The following is a 26,785-nucleotide window of genomic DNA, read 5'->3' as shown; positions in this document are numbered from 1 at the left end:
GGAAGTGCCTTGTGTGTGTCCCCTCCTCTTACTGTGCCCTTGGGTGTGGCCTACCCAGGTGTCAGTCAACCTGCTGACAGTGGACATCATGAAGATACTCAGCCTCCTGAAACCTGACCCCTTGCCTCATTTGAATAGCCTCTCAATAAAAGGGGTCAGCGCGTGCTCTCTCTCTCTTTCTGCGGACCCTTAAGGTCAGAGGAGCTGTCACAGCAACCCCAAAGAAAAAGGTATTTGTGTCTCTTGTGTGGTTATTTCGTGCAGCCCAGTTAGCCCAGTTTAACTAGAGTGACCCCTGAGCCTTTTAGTTGTGAGAACAGAAACCCGGAAAATATATTCCATTCCTAGTTGTAATACCTAAGAGAACTGAAAACACACATAACAAAAACTTGTGCACTGATATTCACAGCAGCATTTCATAATAGCCAAACAGTAAATCAACTCAAATGTCATCAACTAATGAATGAATAAACAAAATGTACATCCACAACAATGAGTTATTATTCAACCATGAAAGGAAAAGCTGTGACATCAATGAACCTTGAAAACAGTGGAGAGACAGTGAGGATGGTCAATTCTTCCAATTTGTATTCTGAAGGGGACAGAGAAATGATGGGGTAGCTGAAAAGAGAAAGGGATCTGTGAGTAGTTTTAAGAGCTTTTCTGGCCTTTTTGTGTGCTGATGGGAATGATAGCCCCTGCAAGAATCCCTTTATTCTCCTGCCTTTCAGGAGTCCTTGACTAGAGGAAGGGTTTCCTAGAAGGAGCAGAGGCACTGTGAAGGAGGGGAGGCAGGACCTATGTTATAGCTGCACATCTGGATAGATCTGTCGGTGTGGAGAACTAGGCATAGAAGGTAACTCCTCTGAAAGTCATATAGGAATGGAAATGAACAGCTGTTGTGACTTGAATATCAAGTCTCCCCCAAAGGCTTCTGTTGAATGCTTAGTCCCCAAAGCAGCAATGTCCAGAGGGAAGGCTTTTGTGAAGTGATTGTACCTCATCAATGGGATCAACCCATTGAGGGAATCATAGCTATGTCTTTATTAGGAGGTGGGAACTAGTTGGAGGGGATGGCTTTGAGGACATACCCTTGAGGACTAATACCTTTCTGTTTCCTGGCTGCCATGAGATGAACGTTTTCCTCTTTCATGCCCTTCCACCACGATGGGCCTTTACTTCAGGCCCAAAGTAATGGAGGCAGTGGACGGAACTTCTGAAACCAGGAGCCCAAACAGATCATTCCCTCTCTAGGCTGTCCCCCTCCCCCCAGGTCCTGAGCCACAGCCACACAAAGCTGACTAACCCGCTAGCTGAACTAGGAAGAGGGGAGGCTCACACGAGGGAATCTGCATTCCCAAAGGGCGGGAGCACGCTTTGAGGGGCGAGGGGTCAGCTCACTGGCTGCATTTCGGTGGCGGCCTCCCAAGTGTGCAAAGGTGGAAGCTGGCCACGCCTTCACTTTAGACGTGCGCAGGACTGTGTGCGGCTGCACCTCGCACTGACGCGCGCGCGAGGCCCAAGCACGGTGAGTCCACGTGGACGCCCTCTTCCCCGGCCCGTGGCTTCGGTCCAGAAGAAGGGCAGGGTCAGCCCGGGCCGCCTCTGCTTGGGTCCCAGTGACGACCTGGCTGACGGTAACGGTTGACTCTCCCATGATGGCCCAGGGTCGGGATCGAGGGAAGACAGCGCTACTCCGCACTCCCAACCCACGGGCAGCGGGACCGCCACTACCGCCAGCGTCCTCTGCAGAAGCGGACTGGGGCCGGTCCGTCCTGCTCTGGCTCCGTGAAGTTCCGGCCGCCCTTTCGCGCTGCGGTTTTGGTTGTACACCGACCCCATAAAGCTGCCGGACCGAGCCGGGCAGAGCAGTCGGAAACTACACTTCCCGGCAGGCCGCGGGGCCGGCCATTGCTCCCGCGCCGCGGAGCCGCCACTGGTGTGGGGCGTGAGGCGGCATGGATCCCGGCGGCCGGTGGCGTGGCCTGCCCAGCGGGCCTAGCCTGAAGCACCTCACCGACCCCTCTTACGGGGTCCCTCCCGAGCAGCAGAAGGCGGCGCTGCAGGAGCTGACGCGGGCGCACGTGGAGTCTTTCAACTACGCCGTGCGCGAGGGGCTCAGCCACGCGGTGCAGGTGCGCGGCGGCCTCCCGGCGCCGGGGCTGCGCCCGGCCGAGCTCGCAGAGCCGGGGCACCTGGGCGGCAGCGGGCGGGAGGCCCGGGAGAGGGAGGTGCGGGCGGCGCCAGGGAGGCCCGGCCGAGGCCGCGGAGCAGCCCCTAGACACGTGCGCCTCGCCGTGCGGGGGACGCGGCGCCGGCTTCCTCCTGCCGCGGGTCCACTCACTGGGGAAGGTGGGTTCAGGGTGTCTGGGCTGAGCCGTGACGGCGAGCCGTGGTTACTTGTAGGGCGGTTCCTGGGAGCTGGGGGAGCGGAGAGGTGCCCACCTGGGGGTGCTTTCCATCATTCACGTCGCACGCGCCTCCCTAATCCTGGCTTCAGCAAAAGTGCCTCAAAAGGCTTGAGCTGATCCGTAGTTGAGCTCCTTCAGTTTTCGTGTCTTGGAGGTCCGATTAGACGGGTATGAGGAAATACAAAGGGGTCCTAATGACTGGTCTAGACTGCAGGGGTTGCGGAGCACAGGTTAGGATGGCGGGGAGGGGGTCTCCAGGCACCAGGCTCTGAAGGTAGGGAAGAGGCAGTAGCTCTTGGGGTTGAGCGTTTGGGCCACTGGACAAGTGGAGACCCGAAAGCACTCAGTGGTTTGAGAATTGCTCTGCCAAGAGAAGTCAGGTTTGTATGAGTTCAAGGGAAGCGGAGAGTGCTTTTCCTCCATGATCCACAGATTTAGGGGACACTGCCCTGTGGTGGTGTTGTCAGATTTACATGGAGAGGGTTAGAATGTAGAGAGCTTTGATGGCTGGTCTGATGCTTATAAATAATATGGGAGCCAAGGGGATTTCTTTGAAGGTGAATACTCCTTAATCTTCTTGAGAAAGACAAGATTGATGGGAAATATTTGTTTCCCTGGACTCTAGCGTCATGCAAATACAAAAAAAGTAGATTTTATTGAAAGTTAATTGATAGAGTTTTATACAAATAATAAGAGTCCAGGGTTGAGATGATCAAGGAAGATTTGCCCTAAAAATGGAGCTCATGCGTGGAGTTTTATAAGGATTAATATGTAGACTTTCAGTTTCCAGACTTTTTTTTTAATCTTTACTTTTATTTATTTATTTTTATGTGGTGCTGAGGATCCAACACAGCGCCTCACACATGCCAGGCAAGCACTCTGCCAGTGAGCTACAACCCCAGCCCTCCTTTTTGTTATTTAGTGCTATACATATTAAGTAAATCATTAGACACACAAAGCAAAGTTATGTCTTGATTGGTTAACAAAATGTTAAAACTAGAGGCTCCCAGGAGACTCTATTTTGCCTAGGAACAATGGGTTTATTTGCTAATTCAGTATTTGGAGTGACTTTTTAGATCATAGCTATTGTGAATAATGAGAACTGACTATACAGTTGAGCTGTGGTTTGAGAAAGCAAATCTCATCTGTTTTTTTAAACTACTGCTCTACTTTAAATATGAAATATGTTATAAATTTGATTTTTAAATAAAATATTAATTTCCAAAATAATACCAGCTTTGGGTAAAAATTTAGAAAAGATTGCTCAAACTCACATGAGGGTGGAGAACCTTTTCGTTTTATTCTAACACTTAGGCTAGGAAATTGTTCATAATTACTGTGCAGTAGAGCCGAGTGGTGCTTCTTCCTCAGAAGAGGAGCAAAGCTTTTCCCAGGGACTGCTGCAAAGTAGCAACTGCTATAGAAGGGCAACTGCCTTGGCCACCACCGTTACTTTTGCATGGCTTTGGCTTCAGCCTGAGGTTGCCACGAAGTAAAATGTGCAAGTGTGAGCTCAAGGAAGGGCACTAGAGTGTCCCGACCTGGTCAGAAGGATGTTTCCTTTTCCTTGCCCTATTAGCAGTCCCATTTGTTCTGCCATGCAGAGAACAAAGGTAAGGAAGGTAGGCACTTACTTGGTTCAGAAAATAGGAGCTCTTTCACTGCTGTGCCCCAAAGCCTACACAGAATCTGACACAAACAGTGCAGGATCAGAAAATACTTAATGCACTCAGAAGAGGTATGAGTGGAGTATACTATTTAGATATGTTGTTATTGGCATTTAGGCATTGCTGCTTATAGAACACAGGGGAGTTGAAAGATTTAGAGAAAAAGTGCCTTGGAAATGCAGGCAGTTTGTTTAATAGTATGAATTGTATTTCAGGATATACCTTCCTTTGACTTTGCTTTCAAAGATGAGCGTATCTCTCTTACTATTGTGGATGCTGTCATCAGTCCACCCACAGTTCCAAAAGGGGCCATCTGCAAAGAGCTCAACGTTTATCCAGCTGAATGCCGGGGCCGAAGGAGTACCTACCGTGGGAAGCTGACAGTGAGTATTAATGACAGTGCATGGTGCTCCCTTCATTTTTGAAAAAAGGACTTGATTCCTAGGAAGGTTTATATAAAGAGATGTCATCTAAGAGATCCCATCTTCTAAATCAAAAGCATAAAATCATTTAATTGTTTTCCTCTTCCCCACTCTTAAAATACTAATTTGTTTCTCCAGATCCAGATATTATAACTAATTTTTCCTCTTGTTTTCATTTAGGCTGATATCAGCTGGGCAGTGAATGGAATCTCAAAAGGAATCATCAAGCAGTTTCTTGGCTATGTTCCCATCATGGTGAAGTCCAAGCTTTGCAACTTATACAGCCTTCCTCCTCCAGCCCTCATTGAGCACCACGAGGAGGCAGAGGTAATCACAGGGTCCAGGCTGTGGGACAGTAGCCAGCCCCGGTTGGGAGTGAGAAGACAGGGAGTTGTTGGCAAGAGCCAGTTTTTCTGTCTCAGCTCTGGACGGGTAAAATGGTCAATGTTATCTCATCTGCATACTGCGTATGGCCCTTGATGACTGTCAACTAAGATAGTACCGGAAAAGTGGCTCCACAGTTAGAGCCACACTGGGGGAAGAACTGGTGGGTTTTCCCCTAATTTTCTTCTTCCTCCTTCTCTTTTTCTCTTCTTCTTCCTCTTCCTTTTTTCTTTCTTCTCCTGGAAATTGAACCCAGAGCCTTGGACATGCTAAGCATACACCCTGCTGCTGAGCTACACTCCCGACATTAATTTTCTGAATGAATATTCCCTTGTGTCCCTGGGCCTTTCTAAAGTACGTAATAAGACCACATCCACTCTGTTTTCAAGGGGTCTGTTGTCCCTTTCACCTATGTACACCTCTTCTGCATAGTGCACCGCATCTGGCTAGAAATAAGGTTTGTGTTCACAATTAGTTGTGTACCTTTTTTAACAGATTCTCTTTGGTAGGAAATGGGAGGCTATTTTATAATCAATGGCATTGAAAAAGTCATCCGAATGTTAATTATGCCTCGGAGAAATTTCCCCATTGCAATGGTAAGACCAAAGTGGAAAAGCAGAGGGCCTGGCTATACTCAATTTGGTAAGTTTGAGTGACCATTGGGATTTTTTTTTTAGAAACGTTTAAAACTCATTTTTTAAAAAGTATATGCATCTATGTAGAGTTGTTAATATTTTTCTCTTACATATTTTTTTTGTTTTTCTATTAGTAATATCTATATTAAGATTCATAATGGGGAGGAGGAAATGGAGAGAGATTGATCACAGGGTATAGATGTTTATAAAATGAATAAGTTCTGGTGCTAACGTTTATCATGGTGACTGGCTAATAATACTGTATTGTTTACTTGAAATTTGACAGTGCAGTAGATCAAAGCGTCATGGCCCCACAGGTACACACATACACACAGATGGAGACCTGGGTGATGAATGATGTTTTAATCAGTTTATGTTAATCATTAGTATACAGGTATTCCTCTGCTTAGGATGGGGTGCTGCTTCGATAAACCAATCCTAGGTTGAAACTTAGGGACTGATGATACAGCTCAGTGGTGGAGTGCTTTCCTAACATGTATAAGGCCCTGAGTTCAATCCCTGGCACTGGAAACACTTTCTACACCTGAGCTACCCGATATCTTAGCTGAGCGTTGCCTAGCCCACCTTAAACATGTTCAGAACACTGATGTTAGCCTGCAGGTAGGCAAGATCATCTCCACAAAGAGTTTGTTTTATACAGTGTTGGTTGTCTCATGTACACACACTTGAACTTTTTGTGGATATGGTGGGATGTGAAAATACAAAACACAGTGCCCCAAACACCCGCAACAGAGTACATTGTAGCGTATCTGCTGCTTTCCAACATCACAAGAGAGTACCATATAGCATTGGAGCCTGGGCAAAGGTCAGAAATCAGAAATGGCTGGGCATGGTGGTGCACATCTATAATCCCAGTGGCTTGGGAGGCTCAGGAAGGAGGACTACAAGTTCAAAGCCAGTCTCAGCAACTTAGTGAGACCCCATCTCAAAATTAAAAATATAAAAGGGATGTGGCTTAGTGGTTAAGCATTTCTGAGTTCATTTCCTGGTACCCCAAAAAATAAAAAAGGGAAGTATGAATGGAGTATGGCTTTTGAACCATGGTAAAGTAGAAAAAAGTCAATCAGTGGGGTCATCTGTCTATCAATCATTTTAATATGTATAGTTTTTAATCAGTTATGTATTTTAAGAATTAAAATAACATCTGATAAAACATTTTATATTGGGAAAACTACTTTCTGTGTTTTAAAGCTGAAAGACTTTATGTGTTTGTTACTGGATGTGAAGATAAAGACTGGCCTCGCTTGGTCATGGGGTGGGGTTGGGGACAAGTGCTTTGGAGGTCTTTGATTCCAGCTGCCTTGGCATTCCCCTCTTGGTCTCTGACAGCCTCCTGACCTGTTTGAGCACTCTTTGTGACTGTGCCTGGCTTCACAGGACAGAGTATGGCATTCTTTGGCAGTCCTGACAGTTACATGATTTATCCTTATAAATGAGATAAAAGTCAGTCTTTTAATTGTCATCATACATATGGCAGCTAGAAAAAAACAGTATGTCTGTGTGTCAGAATGTCTAGCTGTTTATTCTTTTGTTCAGTTGATGTGGTTTGTCTTAGCAGCCCTTGTCTGAAGCTGACAAGTTCTGCTTTTCTGTGTTGAGTTGTTGGGTCAGGCCGTCATCTCTGTCAGACTCTGTAGGGTGGTGGGGTTTGCTGCACTGACATCCATGTTCTGCAAAGTGCAGGGACTAAAACATGCTCAGTAGTATGTAGGCTCTGGCCTGGAAAGAAACTTGGAAGTTTGGTTAAATTCTTTGCTTTGGTTATTTTACATCACAGTTTCACATCCTGAAAGATTTTGTACTCTAGAGGACATTTGATAAAGTCTTAGAGGCATTTTTGGTTGTCATTCTTGGATACACTTAGTGATTTGGCTTAAATTATACCTAAAAGAATAAAATAATTCAGAGAAAAATCTTTGAAGAAAGTATGGTCTTACAAGTTTCTGGTATTTTCTGTTTGTTTCGATAGGAGTTTCAATGCACTGTGTGAAGGGAGAACATTCTGCAGTCAATATGAACCTTCACTACCTGGAAAATGGCACAGTTATGTTGAACTTCATTTACCGGAAAGAGCTGTTCTTTCTTCCTTTGGGATTTGCACTTAAGGTATGATTTGTGAAAGTTTTCTTTTTGTTATGAGGAAACTCATCTGAGGTAGTATCCTGTGCAGATCGGGTAGGTTCTCTTTGTCAGGTGCAAGCTGTGCCAGGTATCTACTGCCTCCATAACAGTTATCTACTGCCTCCATAACAAATCGCCTCCAAATTCCATAGCTTAAAATGTCAGTAAACATATCTCCCACAATTTCTGTGAGTTGGAAGTTTAGGAGTGAGTTGACTGGGCACTTATGGCTTGGGGGTGTCAGGAACTTGCAGTGAGGTGTCAGTAGGGGTGGCAGTCACTTTGAAGGCTCCAGGGCTGGAGGATCCACTTTCGTGGTGGTGCGCTCACTGGCTAGTGAGTTGGTGCTGGCTGTTGGCAGGAGGTCTCAGTTCCTCTCACCCATCTTCCCCCAGATAGTTAGCCAAGAAGACAAGGCAGAAGCCACAGTGCCCTTCGCGACTCAGCCTGGGGAGTCTACAGCATCTTTCTTGCCATAGTGTTTGGGTCTCTTAGTATGGTAGGAAACTGTACAAATTTGTGATTATCAGAAGGTGAGGATCACTGGGACCATCTTGGTGTCCAGCTGTCATATAAAAAATGCATTATTTTGCAGAGGTTACTTCATTTCAGCAATAGTGGAGTGCTGATTTTTCTTGGTTATTAAAGTCATTAGAGGAGAGAATTGTAACTAAACAATAAAATATTTGTGTTATTATTGGCAAAGGATTAAAAAATCTTTCTTTTCCATTCTAGGCACTTGTCAGCTTTTCTGATTATCAGATTTTTCAAGAGCTCATCAAAGGAAAAGAGGATGACTCTTTCTTTAGGAACTCTGTGTCTCAGATGTTGAGGATAGTAATGGAAGAGGGTTGTTCCACACAGAAACAGGTCCTTAACTACCTGGGGGAATGCTTCAGAGTGAAACTCAGTCTTCCTGACTGGTACTCCAATGAACAGGCGGCAGAGTTCTTGTTCAAGTATGTGTGCTTGGCTTGTGTTTGGAGGTGAAGGGCTGGGAGGAGGGTGTTGGTGGTCTTTGAGTGGAGTACGGATTGTGCTGGGAGTCACCTGGGAGTCAGAGCGAAGCTGGGGTGGAATCAGGCCCCTCTGCTATGGGCCAGCTTTGTCTCTGGCCGTCCTCACCCTTCTTATGGTCACTTCAGTTCACTTTGTTGTATTTCTTTTGTTTTGAAATAATTTCAGACTTCAGAACATCGTCCAAATAGCACGTTGAACACTGTAGTCACTAAAGCAGTTCAAATTTTAGACATTTACTTGATTTCTTTGTACCTGGATGCACTTGTTGAAGGTGTCCTGTCAGTCGGATTCCTTACAGTAGAACTTTGTCTTCTGTGACTACTGGTAGCTATTAGAGGAGCCCAGCTCTGGAATAGTACTGTCTGGTAAGGAGCCACATGTTGAGCCTTGGAGATGTGGCCAGTACAGGAGGAACTGAATTCTTAATTTGATTTAGTTTTAATTAAATTTAAATAACCACATTGGCCAGCACAGTTCTAGACTTTATGAGGATATTCTGCTCTTTTGTTAAGGTTGCTAGTAAAGATGAAAAGTAATTTTTTGGAGGAAGGAGTTTTAATTAAACAAGAATGGTGGTGCATGCTTATAATCCCGGCAACTCGGGAAGCTGAGGCAGGGGAATTACAAGTTCGAGGCCAGCCAAGTTAGCAGGAGCCTGTCTCAGTAAGAAGGACTGGGGATGTAGCTCAGTGGTAAGATGCCTCTAGGTTCAATCTCTAGTACCTACCAAAAGAAAAGTAAACATGAATGAGGGACCTGGTAAGAGGGACATTAAGTGGCATTTGCAGCTGAATTGTTTAAAGCTTTTACTTTTCTATTTTACAGCCAGTGCATCTGCATCCACTTGAAATCCAGTACTGAAAAGTTTTATGTACTTTGTCTCATGACCCGGAAGCTCTTTGCTTTAGCCAGAGGAGAGTGCATGGAGGAGAATCCTGATAGTTTGGTGAATCAAGAAGTCCTTACACCTGGCCAGCTGTTCCTTATGTTTTTGAAGGTAAATCCATGCTGCTGTAACCGTGGACCACTTGTGCCACTCAGGGAATGGTATGGTATGTTTATGCGTGTTTATGATTCCTGGTTTTGGCATGTGCAGAGTCTTCCTTTTTGTGTGTTCAGCAGTGAGGATTAATCAAAAATCCTAGCTTATACCAAGTTCAGATATTTGTTTACTATCTTTTGTAGAGTGTAAAAACAACATCAGATCTTGATCATAACATTGATGATGTAGTATAAATGGCCTGTATGCATATTGCAGATTCTCGTTATTTGCAGATTCTGTGTATTCAAATTCACTACTTGCTGAAGTGATTTGCAGCACCAGGATCAGTACCCAGCTCTTCCTTAGCTGCTCACAGATATGGGCACGGAGGCCCCTCATCCTTATGTTCCCAGCTGAGGTTGAAGAAGGCTGTGGCTGCCTTCTCTCAGCTGTCATAGTGTAAACAAGGGTCTTTGTGAGTTCTACCAAGTGCGGGTTTTCACATTTTTATGGGTGCCTGTGTGCATGCTGTGCCTTTTGGAAGGGCCTATAGTGGTGAAGTCCTGTTTGGTTCTCCTGAAAGCAAGAAGGCTATGCTCTGCCTCTGAACCCACATTAACATTGGAGAAGCAACTGTATGTATTAAATAAGGTTTCTTGCAACAGACACACATGTAAAATAAGGTGTTGTGTACTGACCAGTTGCAGAAGTGTTTTGATCAGAGACTGGCAGGAACCAAGCCCTGTGTGTCCCTGGGAGTAGGGCCAGCACTTGCTAGTTGTGTGTTCACAGTGGTGGCCCAGAATATGAACATGCCAGACTCGATGTCGCTGTATACAGTGGGACTTGGCTGGTATAGAAGTGATTCCATAGGAAAGTCAGTTCCACAGCATTTTATGTTTTGCATATTATCCTTCTAGACTAAAAAGATTTAGTCTAGAAGGTAATGTTGTGTATTGAAAGATGGAGAGGGCTAAAGTTGAAAAAAAAAATCCTGATTCCTCATCATCTAGATGATAATTCTTATTGGAAGGTAATTGTTTTTGTCTTTTCTGTTCATAAAATTGGATTGAAAAATTTTAGCACCCTGGAATTTCCCTGATAAAAATCTAAATTAGAAATTTGCTGTTGTGTGGCCTATCAAGGCTAAGGTGCATTTCCCGCAACATCCTTGCAGTGAAGTTCGGGGTTCGTCTTATCCCTGAGCTGACTGTGTGTCTTCAGAAGCAAGATATTAGTAGGGTGACCTTTGTCAGCAACAGGGGAGCATTTGATTTCCTTACTTTTCAGTAGCTCTGTTTAAGCTTCCAAACCTTGAATATGAGATGTGAAAACTGTCTTTAGAAGATACCTGACAATGCCAGGTGTGCACAGTGATGCACACCATAGCGCACACCTGTAATCCCAGTGGCTCAGTAGGCTGAGAGAGGAGGATCACAACTTCAAAGGCAGCCTCAGCAACACCGAGGTGCTAAGCAGAGACCCTATCTCTAAATAAAAAAAAGATACTTGTCAGTGACTTGAGGAATCGACTTCTCTAGCCATTGCACTGAGTGTTGCCACAGAGATCCGGGTGCTCTGTGGGGTCCATGGGATTGGTTCTGAGGGCTGAGTGACGGGAGTGGAAGCACTGACTGCTCCCTTTCTGCCCCCTGGAGCAGGTCAGGTAGACTCTAAATTAGAATTAGACTCTAATTAGACACCCTGTGGTGTCTCCTTCCCTGCCTCAGGCATGGTCTCATCATCACCACGGTATACCTTTCAGAGAGGCTGGGGAGCACCACAGGAAGGCCGCCTAGGGGGTTGCTCACTTCTGCTGCTCGTGCTGAAGTGTGCAGGCTGCCCATGTGAGTCCCTGACCCTATCTGTAGTTCCAGCTCCAGAAAGTACCAGAAAAGGTCAGTTGGCAGCCACACCTGACCTGACTTGCGGGAGACTGTGTAGTGTCTCCTGTTCTGTGTACCGTAGAGCTGTGTTTGATAGCGAGTCAGGGCCCCAGTGTTGGGCTTTGCATGCCTCACACACCTGTCAGCTTTCTGGAGATGTCTGCAGAATTCTGGGTTCTGAAGTAAATTTGGCCAAGGGTTTTCAGTGTTCCTGTCACACTCCAGTCCCTGGAGGGGGCTTGTTGTGAGGCTTGAACAAACATGCATGTGCCAGCTGCTGGTGTGTGCCCGCAAGTGCTCGTTCCCAGATTCGACCACTGCACAGGGTGTGCAGGAAGACATCCCATTTGCACAGTCATGTGTCAGACCTTAGAAAGGAAAGATAATGAGCAGTCAGTCCTCTGAGGGAGGAGAGAGCATAGCTCTTTATTCTTCAGGCCCAGGAGCTTTTGCCCAGCCTCTGACCGGCATCTCAGTGGCTTTCTTTCCTCTTCTGGCTTTTTGTCTTTGGCTGCTCTTTGATTGTATTTCAGATTTACAGAAGACAGTTTCAGCCTTCCCTCCTGGCCTGTCACTGTCTTGGATGTTGGATCTAATTTGGGGACCTTGTGCTCTTGGCTGTATTTCTTTTTGGGAACACAGTGATTGTTGTTTTGGTCTCAAAGCTTGTGGTTGAGTGTTCTGACTGCTTGATAAGAGGATTTAGATGTAAAGCTTATCTATGGTCAAACATCAATGTGGATGGTTTAGAACAGTGTTTTGACTCCCCACATGCAATGCTTTGCTTCACCACCTGTGTCCATGGTCTAGATGTGTGCTTGGTTACAATGACTGAGGGATGCTTCGGCAGGCCAGGGGTGCTGCTGAGCACCCTGTGATGCTCAGGACAACCTCCACCTCGGTCTCCAGCCCTAGGGTTGGTAGTGCTGAGGAAGAAACCCTGGTCTAGATGAGTTGTGTCTTCTCTCTTAAGAAATGCCTGGCCTCCAGCAGGATGTTGAAAAGCTGTTTTTAAGGTTTGTGGTTTACATTTTCATGTAATATGTATAAATTAATGGACTGTTATTGATTGTACAGATTATGTGTGCGTGAATATGGAATTTGTGATAATTAAATCATTTACTGTTTGAAATTTGAATTTTCTTCTTTCAGGAAAAAATGGAAGCTTGGTTAGTGTCTATTAAAATAGCTTTAGATAAGAAGGCTCAGAAGACTGATGTGTCCATAAACTCTGAAAATTTGATGAAGATTTTCAGTATGGGAACAGACCTTACAAGACCATTTGAATATCTTCTTGCTACTGGGAATCTGCGTTCGAAAACAGGTGAAATTAAATAGTTAGGCTTTACTTTAGTTATATTTTTCAAATATTTGCATAGTGTAGGTTTATATGTAACTGAAGAAGTTTTTTGTTTGTTTTTTAGTAAACTTCTCACTTTCACTCAAAAGACAGATTTCGTTTTATGATAAATTTTGACAAGTGTCAGCCTGAAGGGCTTTAGGTGGGTGTCTGTGTGGCTTACATCCTAGTGGGCACCTTAGGTGTCTCAGGAGGACGACCTAGTGGGAGGCCTGGAAGGACTGCTGTGGGCCCATCCCTGGACCAAGGGCATGGAATGACCTGGGAAGCGGAAAAAAGCTGTAATGGGGACCCAGCAATCTGCTTTTTATAAACAGGTGCTATTGCTGCAGGTTCTCAGTGGCATGCTGGCAGTGCTCATGTATTCCCAGTGTGCTTAGATGAATGTAATTACTGGTGGTTCCATTATCATCCAGTGTTCTCCACAGAGGAGGGTGTGGTGGAGGCGATAGGCAGCCAACTGCGGCAATACGATTTCTGAATCCTGAGGACTTTCACAATTATTTTCTGTTTCTACTTATCAGGATGAATAGAGTGAATGTTAAAATGACCCATTTGCTCTGTAGAATTCGCTGAGGTTTTGTCATCAAAGCCTCAGAAGTGGACCTTTTTTTGGAAAAATCAGGCCTGTTTTTGAGTGACTTTTGTTTTGTTAAGGTCTTGGCTTCCTGCAAGATTCTGGACTTTGTGTTGTGGCTGACAAGCTGAACTTCATACGCTATCTCTCCCATTTCCGCTGTGTGCACAGAGGGGCTGCTTTTGCCAAGATGAGGACCACCACTGTACGTAGGCTGCTGCCAGAGTCCTGGGGCTTCCTTTGCCCCGTGCACACCCCAGATGGGGCGCCCTGTGGTCTGATGAACCACCTAACTGCCACGTGTGAGGTCGTCACGCAGCTTGTGTATACAACATCTCTTCCAACTCTGCTCTGCAGCTTAGGTATGAGGGTTTGTGGTTGTTAACACATTAAGGCAAAATTCTTTTTCACTGCTCCATGCAGGAGTGGGTCTATATTCTTGGCTTCTTTACAGAGGATCGAATGCATTCTTTGAAAATGAAAACAAGGAAAATTAAAAGTTGTAGATTTTTTTTTAAACTTAAAAAAGAAGTTAAAAATTTGAAATAGACCAATGTGGATATTGAAAGCAGGAAGGTATTATGTAACATTTGGGGGCTCTTTCTCTGTATTTGTTGGTGGACCGTTGCATCTCTAGGTATCAAACAGTGCTGATCGTAGGAAGACAGTTAAAAAGGAGGCTGTCCTCTGTTCATCTCCCAATTAGAGAGTGACTTGTAAGAGGGAGCCCCAGGGGAAGTTTTCAAGAAGTAGTCAAGATGCAGAAGACAGAAACTGGGGCTGGGGCTGGGGCTCAGTGGTAAGGCGCTTGCCTTGCATTAGTGAGGCACTGGGTTCGATCCTCAGCACCACATAAAAATAAAGATACTGTGTGTTCGTCTACAACTAGTATATATATATCTTAAAAAAAAAAAACAGAATCAGTGTTATTTGTACTTGTACCCTCTGTGAGGAAAAGAATAATTGTGTATACTACCAGTGATTTAAAGTGTCAAAGTCCAGGAGAAGGTAGAAAGGAAGAAGAAAAATGTGGAGAGGCAGAAGATGTCTCCACTGCAGAGGAAGGGTGGGAGGGTAATGTGCTCTAGCCTTGGGGAAGAAGACCGGATAAAAGAGGCAAACTACTTTCTGTAGGAAGTATTGATATGACAGATGAAGCAGCAGGGGCAACTATGACAGTCAGGAAAACGGTGCCTTCAGAAGTAGTTGAAGAGGGTCTTGGTTTTACTTAATTACAGTCGATTCTCATTATTTGCAGTACTTGTGCTCTGTAAATTACTTGCCAACACTGAATTACAAATGCTGGACCCCTGTTCTGAATGTCTGCCTTCCATCCCCTGAGTCTAGCCCTGGGCTCATAGCCAGCTGCACTGTAACGTGTGTATCTAACACACGTGTTTTCTCTATAAGGCGTATTATAGCTGCCTTGCACTTAGGGACACTGGACAGCATTTTGGCACTGCCCATGAGGGCCATTTAAAGCAATGAAATCACCAACAAAATGCACAGGAATACAACAAGTGTAGCTTTGAACAGGACATTTGATAGTGTGAGCTGGGACAATAAAGCAGAAGGTATGTATGAGGTGACTCAAATTTTTTGTTGCATGACAATTGAAATTGCCCCTGGTATTAATTTTGTAGTTAGAATAAAATGTGGCAAGTAGGCAAATATACAGATACCAGTCTGCAGATAATGAGGATCAACTATAATTAGGCTGTTTTGGGAAAAGTTAATATACTTCCATGGCTCAGAAATCAGCATGTAAGAAGTTACACAGTGGACAGCCTTCTGGACACTCCCCCTGGTTGGTCTACTCACAGGCACAGTTCGTAGTGTCGCCCACATCTTTCCTGACGTGATTTATGCTGTAATACAAAATTACCTGTTTAGAGGCAGGATGATTAGATAGCTCAACTGATGAAGCCCTCGTCAAGCCTGCCTGGCGGGGATTAAGTAAAACTCTCTGCATTCATCATTCTGTGTGCTGTCTTCACCAGGGGTCACTCCCGTTGATGGAGCACCACATCGACCCTACAGAGAGTGCTACCCTGTCCTGCTGGATGGCCTCATGGTGGGCTGGGTGGATAAGGATCTTGCTCCTGGCATCGCAGATTCTCTCCGACGATTTAAGGTGATTTTGAGTTTTTATGAATTCTTATGCCCCTTGTCTTTAGGTTCATGGGTTTTTTCTGGTTGATGAGGTAGCCCCAGGGCAGTATGGAACCATCCACTGTCAGGGGTGAAAGCTAATTCTAAAAGTGCCTGGAGTCTTGCCTTGTACCGACCTTATAGGTTCAGGTCAGTGACAGATACCTAACTCACATGCAGTTTTTGCTGGTTTCATTGAGGCCTCAGTCTGCTTGTGTTAACAAATTTTAGCTTTAAGAGTACCACCATTTACTGTGTACAGGATCCCTTCATTTGGGATTATATGTTACTTACCCGGGGTGATACCTGGGATATCATTTCAGGAAGCACATAATGTTGGTTTGTTCTGTGGAAAGGTTAATTTTAATTCTTATTAGGTTGTATAATAGTAACTATATAATGACTACCAAGTGGTTTGTGGAGAGGCAGTTGAAAAGTACATGAAGGCCCTTTTTCCCCATCCAGTTGTCACCAAGTGGTCGATGTTCTTGGCTGCTTTGCACTGTGGCACTGGAGGTTCTCTGCAGAGTTCAGGGTTTGCTGGTTTGCTGAGTGCTCTTTCCTAACTCTGTCGCTTGATCTGTTTATACGTTGCTATTCTGTGTTTATTTACATCAACATAGATTCATAAATGCCTGTTTTATTTCATGGGCGTTCTGTTGCTAGGGGTCCCCCCAACCAGGTGCTGGGGAGTGAACTTGGGGTGTGTGTATGCTAAGTAAGTCTTCTATCACTGACCAACCCCAGCCACTATCGTTTATTTTTTAGTTTTAGTTGGACACAATACCTTTATTTTATTTATTTATTTTTATGTGGTGCTGAGGATTGGACTCAGTACCCCGCATGTGCTAGGCCAGCGCTCCACCTCTGAGCCACAACCCAGCCCGCCCCATTATCATTTTATTTGGTCAGTGGGAACCCCTCAGGGCTGTTTTTTTTCTGGTAAATACACATAAAAATGTTCACCACTTTAACCACTTCAAATGTGCAGTCCAGTGGCCTCAGGCACATTCACACTGTTGTGCAGCTGTGCCACCAGCTATTTCTGAACCTCAGTCGTGATCCTGGGCTGCAGCTCTGAGCCCCTTGAGCACTGCTTCTTTATCCTCGCTCTGCCCTTGTTCTGCTTTGCCTCTGTGGGTTTGGCTGTGGTAAGTGGCATACGGTGACCTTTTGTGGTATAGTGTCCTCAAGGTTCATCGAATCTGACATTTCACAGCATGTGTCACAGTTTCCTTCCTTCTAAGATTGAGTGACAGTCCATTGTGTGGCTGTGCTACATTTTGTTTACTGCAAGTCCCTCATTGCTGTGAACCTCACTAAATAAATACCTATGCAAGTGTCTGCTTTCTGGTTTTTTTTTTTTTTTTCCTTGAACTACTAATTGAACCCAACCCAGGGCAGCTTAACCACTGGCCATGGAGCCACGGCCCTAGCCCGTTATTATTTATTTTGACACAGGGTCTCACTAAATTGCTTGCCTTCCATGTGCTAAGTTGTTTGAGGCTGGCTTTGAACTTGTGATCCTCCTGCTTTGGCCTCCCTACTTGCTAGGATTATAGTCATGAGCCACCATGACCAGCTGCTTTCAATTTTGGGGGGTTATATACCTAGAAATGGAATTACTGAATCACCTTTAGTTTTTGACACCTTTTGGGGGAAAATTCAAGTTTTCCTCTAGATGGATTAACCTGGTAGTTAATTCATTCTCTGATAATAGTAATTAATGATGAGTCAATTTTAAGGAAAGATCCCATTTGGTGCTGATGACTGTTTTCTTAATATTTAAGGAGTACCATAATAGTACTTCGAAGCCAAGTGCAGTGGCATACACTTGTAATCCCTGCTACTCGTGAGGCTGAGGCAGAAGGATTGCAAATTTGAGGCTCAGAACTTAGCAAGATGCTATCTCAAAAAAAGTGGGTATCTGGGGGTGTAACTCTGTACTAGAACAATTGTCTAGCACATGCAAAGAAGCTCTAGGTTCCCCCTCCCCAGTATTGAGTAAGAAAATAGTAGTTTACGGGTTTTCCCAAGTCGGAGACTTGGTGTTGTTCCTGCGCTCATAGGAGGAGGAATGCAATGAGTGAGTCTGTGTTTACGTCTGGGAGCAGGCTGTGCTGGCGTTGTGAGAGGCAGCCCCTCTGGAGGAGGGGTGTTTGCAGGGTGTAGGACCAGAGCAGTACAAGAGGCCCAGTGGCTCAGGAACAGGAGGGGTCCATCAGGGACAGCTGAGGCCAGAGGTCTACAGTGAGAGGCAGAGAGATGGTAGGACCAGTAGAAGACGTGGTTTGTTTGTTTTCTATGATGTTTTGAAATCAGCATTCATAAGTATTTTGTTTTGTAGTTCAGTGGGTAGCGTGCTTGCCTTCCATGTGTTAAGGCCCTGGTTTCAATCTTTCTTGCTTTGGTAAACATTAGAAATTATTTATTTTTATTAAGGGATTAGTCTTAAGCTTGCTGTTTCCACTAAGATCTGTTTTAGTAGTTTGCCTTTTTCTCATTTCCTCTTGGAAATGGGAATTTCCTAGACCAGTGATTTCTAAAAGTATCGCTAATTTCTTTTGGTCGACTTTGTTCCTTTTAGCTTTGAGTTATTTATTTACTTATTTATTTTGGTACCATTTTGTTTTCTTCTTCTATTTTTTTTTTTCTTTTCTTTTAAGAATGTCCAAGGTTTACACATTTGGCAGATTTGCTGCGCAATCCCGTCATCAGCTGTGGTGTTAGCTGTGGGCATAGGCTGTATGGTGGAGCTCCAGAACTTGTTCCTCTGGCCTAACCAGCCTCTGCTGATATCTGCCTCTGCCCAGCACCCTCTCATCTTTATTGATGATGTGTTGAGCTTTGAGTTCCCATAAGTTCTGACACAGGAGTCTTATCATTTTTTTTCAAATTTCTATAATTTCTAGTTGTATTTATCCCTTTGCACAGGAGTTGTTTAATAGTTTATTGGATTTTTTTTTAATTCCCAGATGGAAGGGTCTTTTCATGTAATTAATATATTTAAAAGTAAAATCAATCATCTGTATTTCAGATGTCAGAGAATAAACTTTTTATTTTTTCCCCAGTCTCATAACTGGTTTTCTTGATAAGAGGCCTGAGCCAAGAAAGTGTAGGGCTTTTGCCATTTCTGAATAAGAGGTGGATGGTGTTCTGTATGGGAATGGACTGTGGCTTCAGGTTTAGTGGGCCCTGGGTTGATTACTGGTGTGACCTAATGTTTTTTAGGTAGTGCTTTTCCCTGTAGAAGGGAAGTGGGGGGAGGGGCATAGAACATAGCACATGCTCTCAATTGCATTCTCTTGTTGAACAGGTGTTGAGAGAAAAAAGAATCCCCCCCTGGATGGAGGTGGTCCTTGTCCCCATGACAGGAAAGCCAAGTCTGTACCCAGGACTCTTGCTTTTTACCACTCCTTGCCGACTGGTACGGCCTGTGCAGAACTTGGAACTGGGCCAAGAAGAATTGATTGGCACGATGGAACAGGTATGCGCAGCCTGTGTGAAGGCGGGTCTCTGCTTGTGTAGCGGAACCTCCAGAGGCTTCATTGTTGCTTTTAAGGGTATTGTTTCAGCAAAAATTAGGCATTTGAAAGAAAGCACTTATTTTCTGGCCACCCCTAAGTGACATTACTGAACCACTTCCGTATCTTGCTGTCTTGCCTCACTCCTCAGAACCCGAGGGAGGCTCAGTGCTCCCATCCTGCCCTACTCCCATAGCACCTTTGCCTCTGGCTCTGCCTCAGCTGGGGAGATTAAAGTCTCTGTTGCCCTTGGGCTTTGCCCACATCTTCGCAATTGCAAAACTGTGGGATTTGTGTTACTTAACAAAAGTTGTCTTTCGTCCTGATCCCCTTCACAGCTGGACCCTGGTAGATTTGGGGTGAAGGTGTGAGGCAAGTGGTATTTCTAAGTGGAAGTTTCCTGTGCACCCCAGGGGGTCCCTTCAGCATGCATGATGCTGGGTAGGGGACGCTTCCTTTGGGGCCTCTGAGTGCTGGAGGTGGGGAGGTAGTGAGAGTCTGGCTGTTCGGTGCCTTGTCCTCAACCTTCCTCTCCTGTAGCTCTTCATGAACATCGCTATCTTTGAGGATGAGGTTTTTGCTGGAGTCACCACACACCAGGAACTCTTCCCTCACAGCCTGCTCAGTGTCATCGCCAACTTCATCCCCTTCTCTGACCACAACCAGAGTCCACGGAACATGTACCAGTGCCAGATGGGTAAGGTGGATGGAGGGCGGTGGTGGGTACAGTTGGGCAAGAAGAATGTGCATAGCTCTTTTTATTTTGAAGTACTTTTTAGACTTGGAGAAAATTTGCAAGAATAGGACAGGAGCTCCCAAAAACCATCATCTTTTCTGTTGACAGTTCCCATTGCCCCGTTTTTCCCCTGCGAATATGTTGCAGACATTGTTTACCACTGAACATCGCAGCACATCTTCCAAGCTAGGCCCTTCACCATGCAGCCCAGGCTAGTTAGCAGACCCAGGGAGTTAACAGTGATGCTGTTCTTACTCAGATTTCAACTGGGCATCCGTGTACGACAGATTTTTCTGTGCAGCAGGCACTCAGCCCAAGATCACATTCTGTGTTGAGTTGTCATGTCTATTCAGTCTCCTTTAGTTTAGAATAGCTCTTAGCCATTCTTTGTCTTTCTTGACACTGATCTTTTCAAAGAAAAGGGCGATTTGTTTTGTATACTATCCATTGATTTGGATTTGTCCAAGACCTTTGATTCAATTCTTTTTTATTTTAGGTGTTGATGGACCTTTATTTTTATTTATTTATTTATATGCAGTACTCAGAATTGAACCCAGGGCCTCACACATGCTAGGCGAGTGATCTACCTATCACAGAGCCTCACCCTCAGCCCCTTTGATTCAGTTTTTGAAGGAGACCTGGATGGCCATCACTGTCACTCACATAATTAGCACTGCCAGCGCACTTCATTTCTGCCTGAAGGGGTCATGTTCTTAGTTTCATTCATCTGAAAATTATTTTCGGGCTGGGGATGCAGCTCAGTTGGTAGAGTGCTTGCCTCACAGTCACAAGGCCCTGGGTTCAGTCCCCAGCACCACGCACACACACACCAAAAAAAAAAACCACAAAAAAACAAGTATTTCTGAAGGAAATTTCCACTGGATATGTAATTCTGAGTAGACAGTTACTTTTATTTCAGCACGTTACAGTTCTAAGCTACCTGTTCTTGCTGTCTCTTCTAATTGGAAGGCAGTGCTTATATTTATTTTTATTTCCCTGAATATGATGTGGTTTTTTTTCTATGACCTTAAGGATTCTTATTTTTCTGGTTTTTAGGAGATTGACTATGATATGATTGTCCTGGTTAGAGTTTCTGATCTTCTTAAATCTGTAAGAAAAAGTAAACTCACCCACTTGGGGAAGTTTACCACTGTTGTTCCTAAAGCTCTTGCTTCCGCCTCTCTCCTTTTTCTTCTAAGATTCAGTTGTGCATTATTTATGTCAAACCTTTTGTATTGTCCCTTGAGCCATTGAGTTTCTTTTCTCTCTCTCTTTTTTTTTTTCTTGTCAGATTTGATTTTTTTTTTTTAATAGATCATTACATTGACTTCTTCTGTCATCTAATGAATTTTTATTTCAGGTATTTTTTGGTCTAAAGCTTACATTTGTTTCTTTTTAATAGTTTCAGTTTTCTGAGGTTGCTTTGCTCATTGTGGACACATTTTCCTTTAAGGTTCTGAGCATGGATCATGCGAAGTGCTGTTGAGTCACTGTCTGATCCCAGCCTCTGGACCATGTCATGACAGCTCCTGCTCTTTGTGGCGAATAGGTCATGTTTCGCTGTTTCCTTGTCTACTAGTCATGAATTGCATCGTGGACATTCTGGGTTCTCTTGTAACTTCCTGGATAGGATCAGCTTTTAGTTCTAATTGGTAGAGACCTTCACTTTTAGTCACTGGTGTGCAATCTGGTCTTGTCCCTTGGATGCAGACCTCAGAAATTCACTGAAGTGTGGCCTCAGTTTATGTGCAGAATTTAAGGCTATCCCTCTGTAGTTCTTGCCTTTCTGAAATAAGCCCCTCACTTTCTAGTCACTGTCATGATCTGAGCTCTATTCCTTGGTTCTTTTTTTGTTTCTTTGCTTTTTTGCGGTGCTGGGGATTGAACCCAGGGCCCTGGTGCATGTTAGGCGGATGCTGTGCCACTGAACTACATCCCCAACTTTATTCTTGGGCTCTTGATACAGTGAGGCTGTGAATTTCAATCTAGGTTGTAAGTACTACACTGTTTGGACATGAGGGGAAAAAAATTAAAATTGAAAAAACTAGGAACTCAGTTTGATGGTTTTTGGTTACTCTCCAGTGCTTTGGCTGGTGGTTTCTATGTATATAGTTGTTTTTTCCCCTAGGGAGTTGCCCTGTGTTACTAAAAGCTGTAAATCTTCTATATGAAAAAAATAAAAATTCCTTATGTGTATAAATAGTTTATTCATTTTATTCTGAAATGACTCCTTGTACTTTAAAGTAGTATGATAAGTCTTGCCTATAATGTCCTACTACTCAAAATTTATACATGTTGACATTTTCTTCTGTGTATAAGAAAGTAATATAATTCAGTAACAGCTGCTCTCCATCTTCTCCCTACATTCCCCCAGTAGTAATGTCCTGCCGTTTGTGTGTAGCCTTTTATATCCCCTTTTTATACTTTTCTTACATGGGTCCATGAACATATAGAATTGTTTGGGGTGTGCTCCAAATGTATACCAATAGTATCATCATCACACCTATTTTAGTCAGCTTTGCATTGCTGTGACCAAAAGACCCAATAAGAGCAATTTTAGAGGAGAAAAAGTGTATTTGGGGCTCAAAATTTCAGAGGTAGAACATCATGATAGAAGAGTGTAATGAAGGAAAACAGCTTAGGACTTGGCCACCAGGACTCAGAGCCCTTGCTTGCTCAGGAAAATAACCCCAAAGGCATGCCCCCATGATCCACTCCTCCAGCCACAGCCAGCCATTTCTCCTTCGAACTTCTTGCACCACACGTGAGTGGTCAGGGGACGCCTCCTCATGTCTAACCATAAGACACCTCACTCTGCTTCTCACCCAGTTGTTCTCATAATCTGGTCATGTTGATACTTAGAGCTACTTCATTTTCACAGCTAATATTACTATGTAGTAATTATAACCACGGTGATTTATTTGTTCATTCATCTCTGATGAATATTTAATCATTTCAGTTTTATGTAACAACTTTACAATTGAGGGCTGAAAAACAAAGAATTGTTTTTTCTTCTATAGGTAAGCAGACTATGGGCTTTCCCCTTCTCACTTACCAAGACCGATCAGATAATAAACTGTACCGTCTTCAGACTCCACAGAGTCCTCTTGTAAGACCATGCATGTATGATTATTATGACATGGATAACTACCCAATAGGGACAAATGCCATTGTTGCTGTGATTTCATACACTGGCTATGACATGGAAGATGCCATGGTAAGTTTTACCAGGAGATATCGTTCCAGTCTTTTGTAAACTTTCTTGTTCTGTTAAATTGTTTGTTCCTTGTCTAAGTTGAAAGTGGGCCTTGAGATATATATTCACACAGTATTCAGGTGTGCATCTGTCTTCCACATTGAGCACACAGTACTAATGAATGTTGAGTGAGTAGTCTCTGTAGTTACCTTTTATATTTAAGCGCTAGCTGGGTTTTAATAGTATTCCTGATTTGTAAAATATGGGAAGAGTTTTAAATTCAATTATTGTAAGTATTAATATTATCCTAACTGGTTTTATTTTCAAAATCCTCCGTTGGACTCAGTTAACAATTTTTTGTCCTCACAGATTCTAAATAAGGCTTCTTGGGAGCGAGGCTTTGCCCATGGAAGTGTCTACAAGTCGGAGTTCATAGACCTGTCTGAAAGGATTAAACAGGGAGATGATAGTCTGGTGTTTGGGGTCAAACCTGGTGACCCCCGGACTCTACAGAAGTTGGATGGCGATGGACTGCCCTTCATAGGGGCAGCACTGAAGTATGGAGACCCATATTACGGCTACCTCAACCTCAACACCGGGGAGAGCTTTGTGGTGTTCTATAAGTAAGTGTGTGGTCTCTGCTGTTCTCCAGAGGCGATTTCTCAGTGGCATTACTGGCTGTTGATGAGAGTTGTCTTGTAACGGGAGGTTTTGGAGAAGATACGAGTGTGTAATAAGATTTCTGAGGCTGAGCAATAAAAAATAATTTATTTCTCACAGTTACAGAGGCTGGGAAGTCCAAAATCCTTAAGGCACTGGCAGGTGATCGGGTGTCCGCTGAGGACTTATTCCCCGCAGATGGTGTGTCTGGGTGTCCCCGGGGTAGGAGGTGAAGGGCAAACAGGAGCAGCTGGCTTCTCCACCCTCCAGTCCCCATCACCCCCAGGGCCCCTCCTCTCAGCTGGATTTCAGTGTGAACTTGGAGGGACACAGGCATCCACACCATAGCAGTTCTGGTCTCGGTCGAGCCTGAGCTGGCACTGCCTGATGAGACAAGGGCCTGTTTGTCTTGCTGCCCTTACTTTTCTACTTTCTTTGTTAACAGTCCCACAGTTTGAGTTGTCTGTGATTTATGTTAAAACTGTCACTGAATTTTGTCATCTCCTACATGATGTGTTACAGCCAAAATATTGAGTTCACTAAGCCTCTTTTTTAAAACAAAATTTTTATTTTAGTTTCTTTTACTACTGATTTGGTTTTAATAGGACTTCGTGATGGCTTTTCCTTGTCTTTATTGATGGTATTGGTGCAGATGAACATAATAATAGCCCTAAAGCACTTTTAGGGATACTAACTCATTTTACAAATGCTCTTTATGAAACACTAAGTATGCCAGTACAACTTCTCCATAAGCTTAACGAAAGCTTGACTTCTGTGATTGACATTTCCTAGGAGTAAAGAAAATTGCATCGTGGATAACATCAAAGTGTGCAGCAACGACACTGGGAATGGGAAATTCAAGTGTGTTTGCGTCACAATGCGTGTCCCTCGGAACCCAACAATCGGAGATAAGTTCGCCAGTCGTCACGGGCAGAAGGGCATTTTGAGCCGGTTGTGGCCAGCTGAAGACATGCCTTTTACTGAGAGTGGGATGGTGCCAGACATTCTGTTCAACCCTCACGGCTTTCCATCCCGCATGACCATCGGCATGTTAATTGAGAGTATGGCTGGGAAATCTGCCGCTTTGCATGGCCTCTGCCACGATGCGACACCCTTCACTTTTTCCGAGGAGAACTCTGCTTTGGAGTACTTCGGCGAGATGTTAAAGGCTGCGGGCTACAACTTCTATGGCACTGAGAGATTGTATAGTGGCATCAGTGGGGTAGAACTGGAGGCAGACATTTTCATAGGCGTGGTTTATTATCAGCGCTTACGTCACATGGTGTCTGACAAATTTCAAGTTAGAACGACTGGAGCCAGGGACAAAGTCACCAACCAGCCTATTGGGGGAAGAAACGTGCAGGGCGGAATCCGTTTTGGGGAGATGGAGCGGGATGCTCTCTTGGCCCACGGCACATCTTTTCTCCTCCATGACCGCCTCTTCAATTGCTCTGACCGCTCGGTGGCCCACGTGTGTGTCAAGTGTGGCAGTTTACTTTCTCCACTATTGGAGAAGCCACCCCCTTCCTGGTCCGCCTTGCGCAACAGAAAATACAACTGTGCTCTCTGTAACCGCAGTGACACCATTGATACTGTCTCTGTGCCTTACGTGTTTCGGTATTTTGTAGCTGAACTGGCAGCTATGAACATCAAAGTGAAGCTGGACGTCGTGTAACAGGCTGTTTTCTTTAGGACAGGAGGGTCATCAGATGAAAACAGAATGTTGTTTAGTTCAGTGAAGGGTGTTACCAGGTTTTCTCAAGGGTGTTAATACTTTAAACCAAGAACAGGAACAAGAATTTAAGGTTCCCAAGTCTGATATAATTCCTGAAGTTGACTTTTAGTATATTTGTTTAAAAATTCCACATGTATTATTTAAAAATGATTTTAAAATGATGTACTGGTAATGAAGCTGTCAGGGGAAAGGGATACAAATGTAACACAGGCCAATTATATGATTTTTTTTTTTTTTTATTCTTAGAGCCACATGAAGTAAAAGCAACTTTATTGAAGTATCAAAGTATAATTGATGTGCAAAAAACTACATGTGTTGTCTATCAACAAAAAATAAATTTAAAAAGCAGGGGAGGGTGGCGGTGCTGGGGTTGGGGCTTAGCAGTAGTGCACTTGCCTGGCATGTGTGAGGTACTGGGTTCGACCCAGCACTGCGTGTAAATATATAAAATAAAGGTCTATCAACTAAAATATAAAAATTTTAAAAATACATGCGTGGAACATATGCAGCTAATGGGTTTGAATTTGTGCACAACCTGTGCTGCATCCACAGACGAGGCAAATAAATATGCATCACTTCCAAAAGGTCTGTCCTCCTGTGATTTTTGCTTTTTTGTATATATTAAGAACACTGAACTCAAAAAGTATGCCTCTCGGCCAGTTTTCATATGTACAGTATAGGATTGTCAGCTACAGGGACTTGAGTGAGTGGCACATCCTGGGAACTTACTCATTTGCATGACTGAAACTTCACGCCCTGGGTTCCTTCTCCAGCCCCTGGCAACCACCATTCCACTCTCTGCTTCTCTCATTTGGACTGTTGACCATGCAGTGTTTGTCCTCCTGTGTCTGGCTGACTTCACTTGGCCCCTGGCTTCGAGGTTCAGCTGTCTTGTAGACGGGGCTGGCTTTCCTCCTGGAAGGCTGAATGATACTGTGTCGTGTGGAGCACCACGTGTCTGCTCCTCGGTTGATGGACAAACTAATCTTAGAAATTAGTTTTTATGCCCTTAATGAAATATATAGCCAAAATGTCATTATAACATGTAAAGAATATTAAAATTTATTGATGATTTATATTCTTTTTTTCATATGTCTCTGAAATCCAATCTGTATTTAGTTTGTGCTTGGCTTTTTCTGCATTATATATATTGAGCTGCCTTCCTATCAATTTTTTTTTTAATGAGAGATTTTTTTTAATATTTATTTTTTAGTTTTTGGTGGACACAACATCTTTATTTTTTTATTTTTATGTGGTGCTAAGACTCGAACCCAGGGCCGCGCACATGCCAGGCAAG

General features: G+C 44.1%; 1 protein-coding gene and 1 long non-coding RNA gene across 3 annotated transcripts; one reads left to right on the top strand and one right to left on the bottom strand.

Moving 5' to 3' along the window:
* Positions 1-479: 479 nt before the first annotated feature.
* Positions 480-1,911, bottom strand: LOC144369166 (uncharacterized). Its single transcript, XR_013428657.1, has 2 exons — positions 1,402-1,911; positions 480-621 (listed from the first exon to the last, which is right to left on the bottom strand). It is a non-coding gene; the product is annotated as an uncharacterized LOC144369166 (long non-coding RNA).
* Polr1b (RNA polymerase I subunit B) lies at positions 1,850-26,072 on the top strand. 2 transcript variants are annotated; one of them, XM_078028285.1, is made up of 15 exons: positions 1,850-2,135; positions 4,294-4,461; positions 4,681-4,827; positions 5,394-5,526; positions 7,510-7,646; positions 8,397-8,620; positions 9,507-9,678; positions 12,702-12,873; positions 13,567-13,848; positions 15,487-15,620; positions 18,954-19,124; positions 19,702-19,863; positions 22,923-23,114; positions 23,463-23,716; positions 24,546-26,072. In XM_078028285.1, the coding sequence occupies exons 1-15, from the start codon at positions 1,959-1,961 to the stop codon at positions 25,426-25,428; spliced, it is 3,408 nt and encodes a 1,135-aa protein (XP_077884411.1). In that variant the 5' UTR covers positions 1,850-1,958; the 3' UTR covers positions 25,429-26,072. The 2 variants fall into 2 exon arrangements, with proteins under 2 accessions (XP_077884411.1, XP_077884412.1); XM_078028286.1 differs by lacking the exons at positions 1,850-2,135; positions 4,294-4,461; positions 5,394-5,526 and having other exon boundaries at positions 4,689-4,827.
* Positions 26,073-26,785: the final 713 nt, after the last annotated feature.

Source organism: Ictidomys tridecemlineatus, chromosome 12, assembly GCF_052094955.1.
Source record: "Ictidomys tridecemlineatus isolate mIctTri1 chromosome 12, mIctTri1.hap1, whole genome shotgun sequence".
Classification (NCBI taxonomy): Eukaryota; Metazoa; Chordata; class Mammalia; order Rodentia; family Sciuridae; genus Ictidomys; species Ictidomys tridecemlineatus.
The sequence above is the reverse complement of the archived record's forward strand: the minus strand, read 5'-3'. Positions and strand labels throughout refer to the sequence as shown.

Coding starts and splice junctions, on each gene's coding strand:
- Polr1b (XM_078028285.1), top strand. CDS start 1,959: ATGGATCCCGGCGGCCGGTGGCGTGGCCTGCCCAGCGGGCCTAGCCTG. Junction 8,621..9,506: donor GCGGCAGAGTTCTTGTTCAA/GTATGTGTGCTT, acceptor TCTATTTTACAG/CCAGTGCATCTGCATCCACT. Junction 13,849..15,486: donor AACTCTGCTCTGCAGCTTAG/GTATGAGGGTTT, acceptor TGTCTTCACCAG/GGGTCACTCCCGTTGATGGA.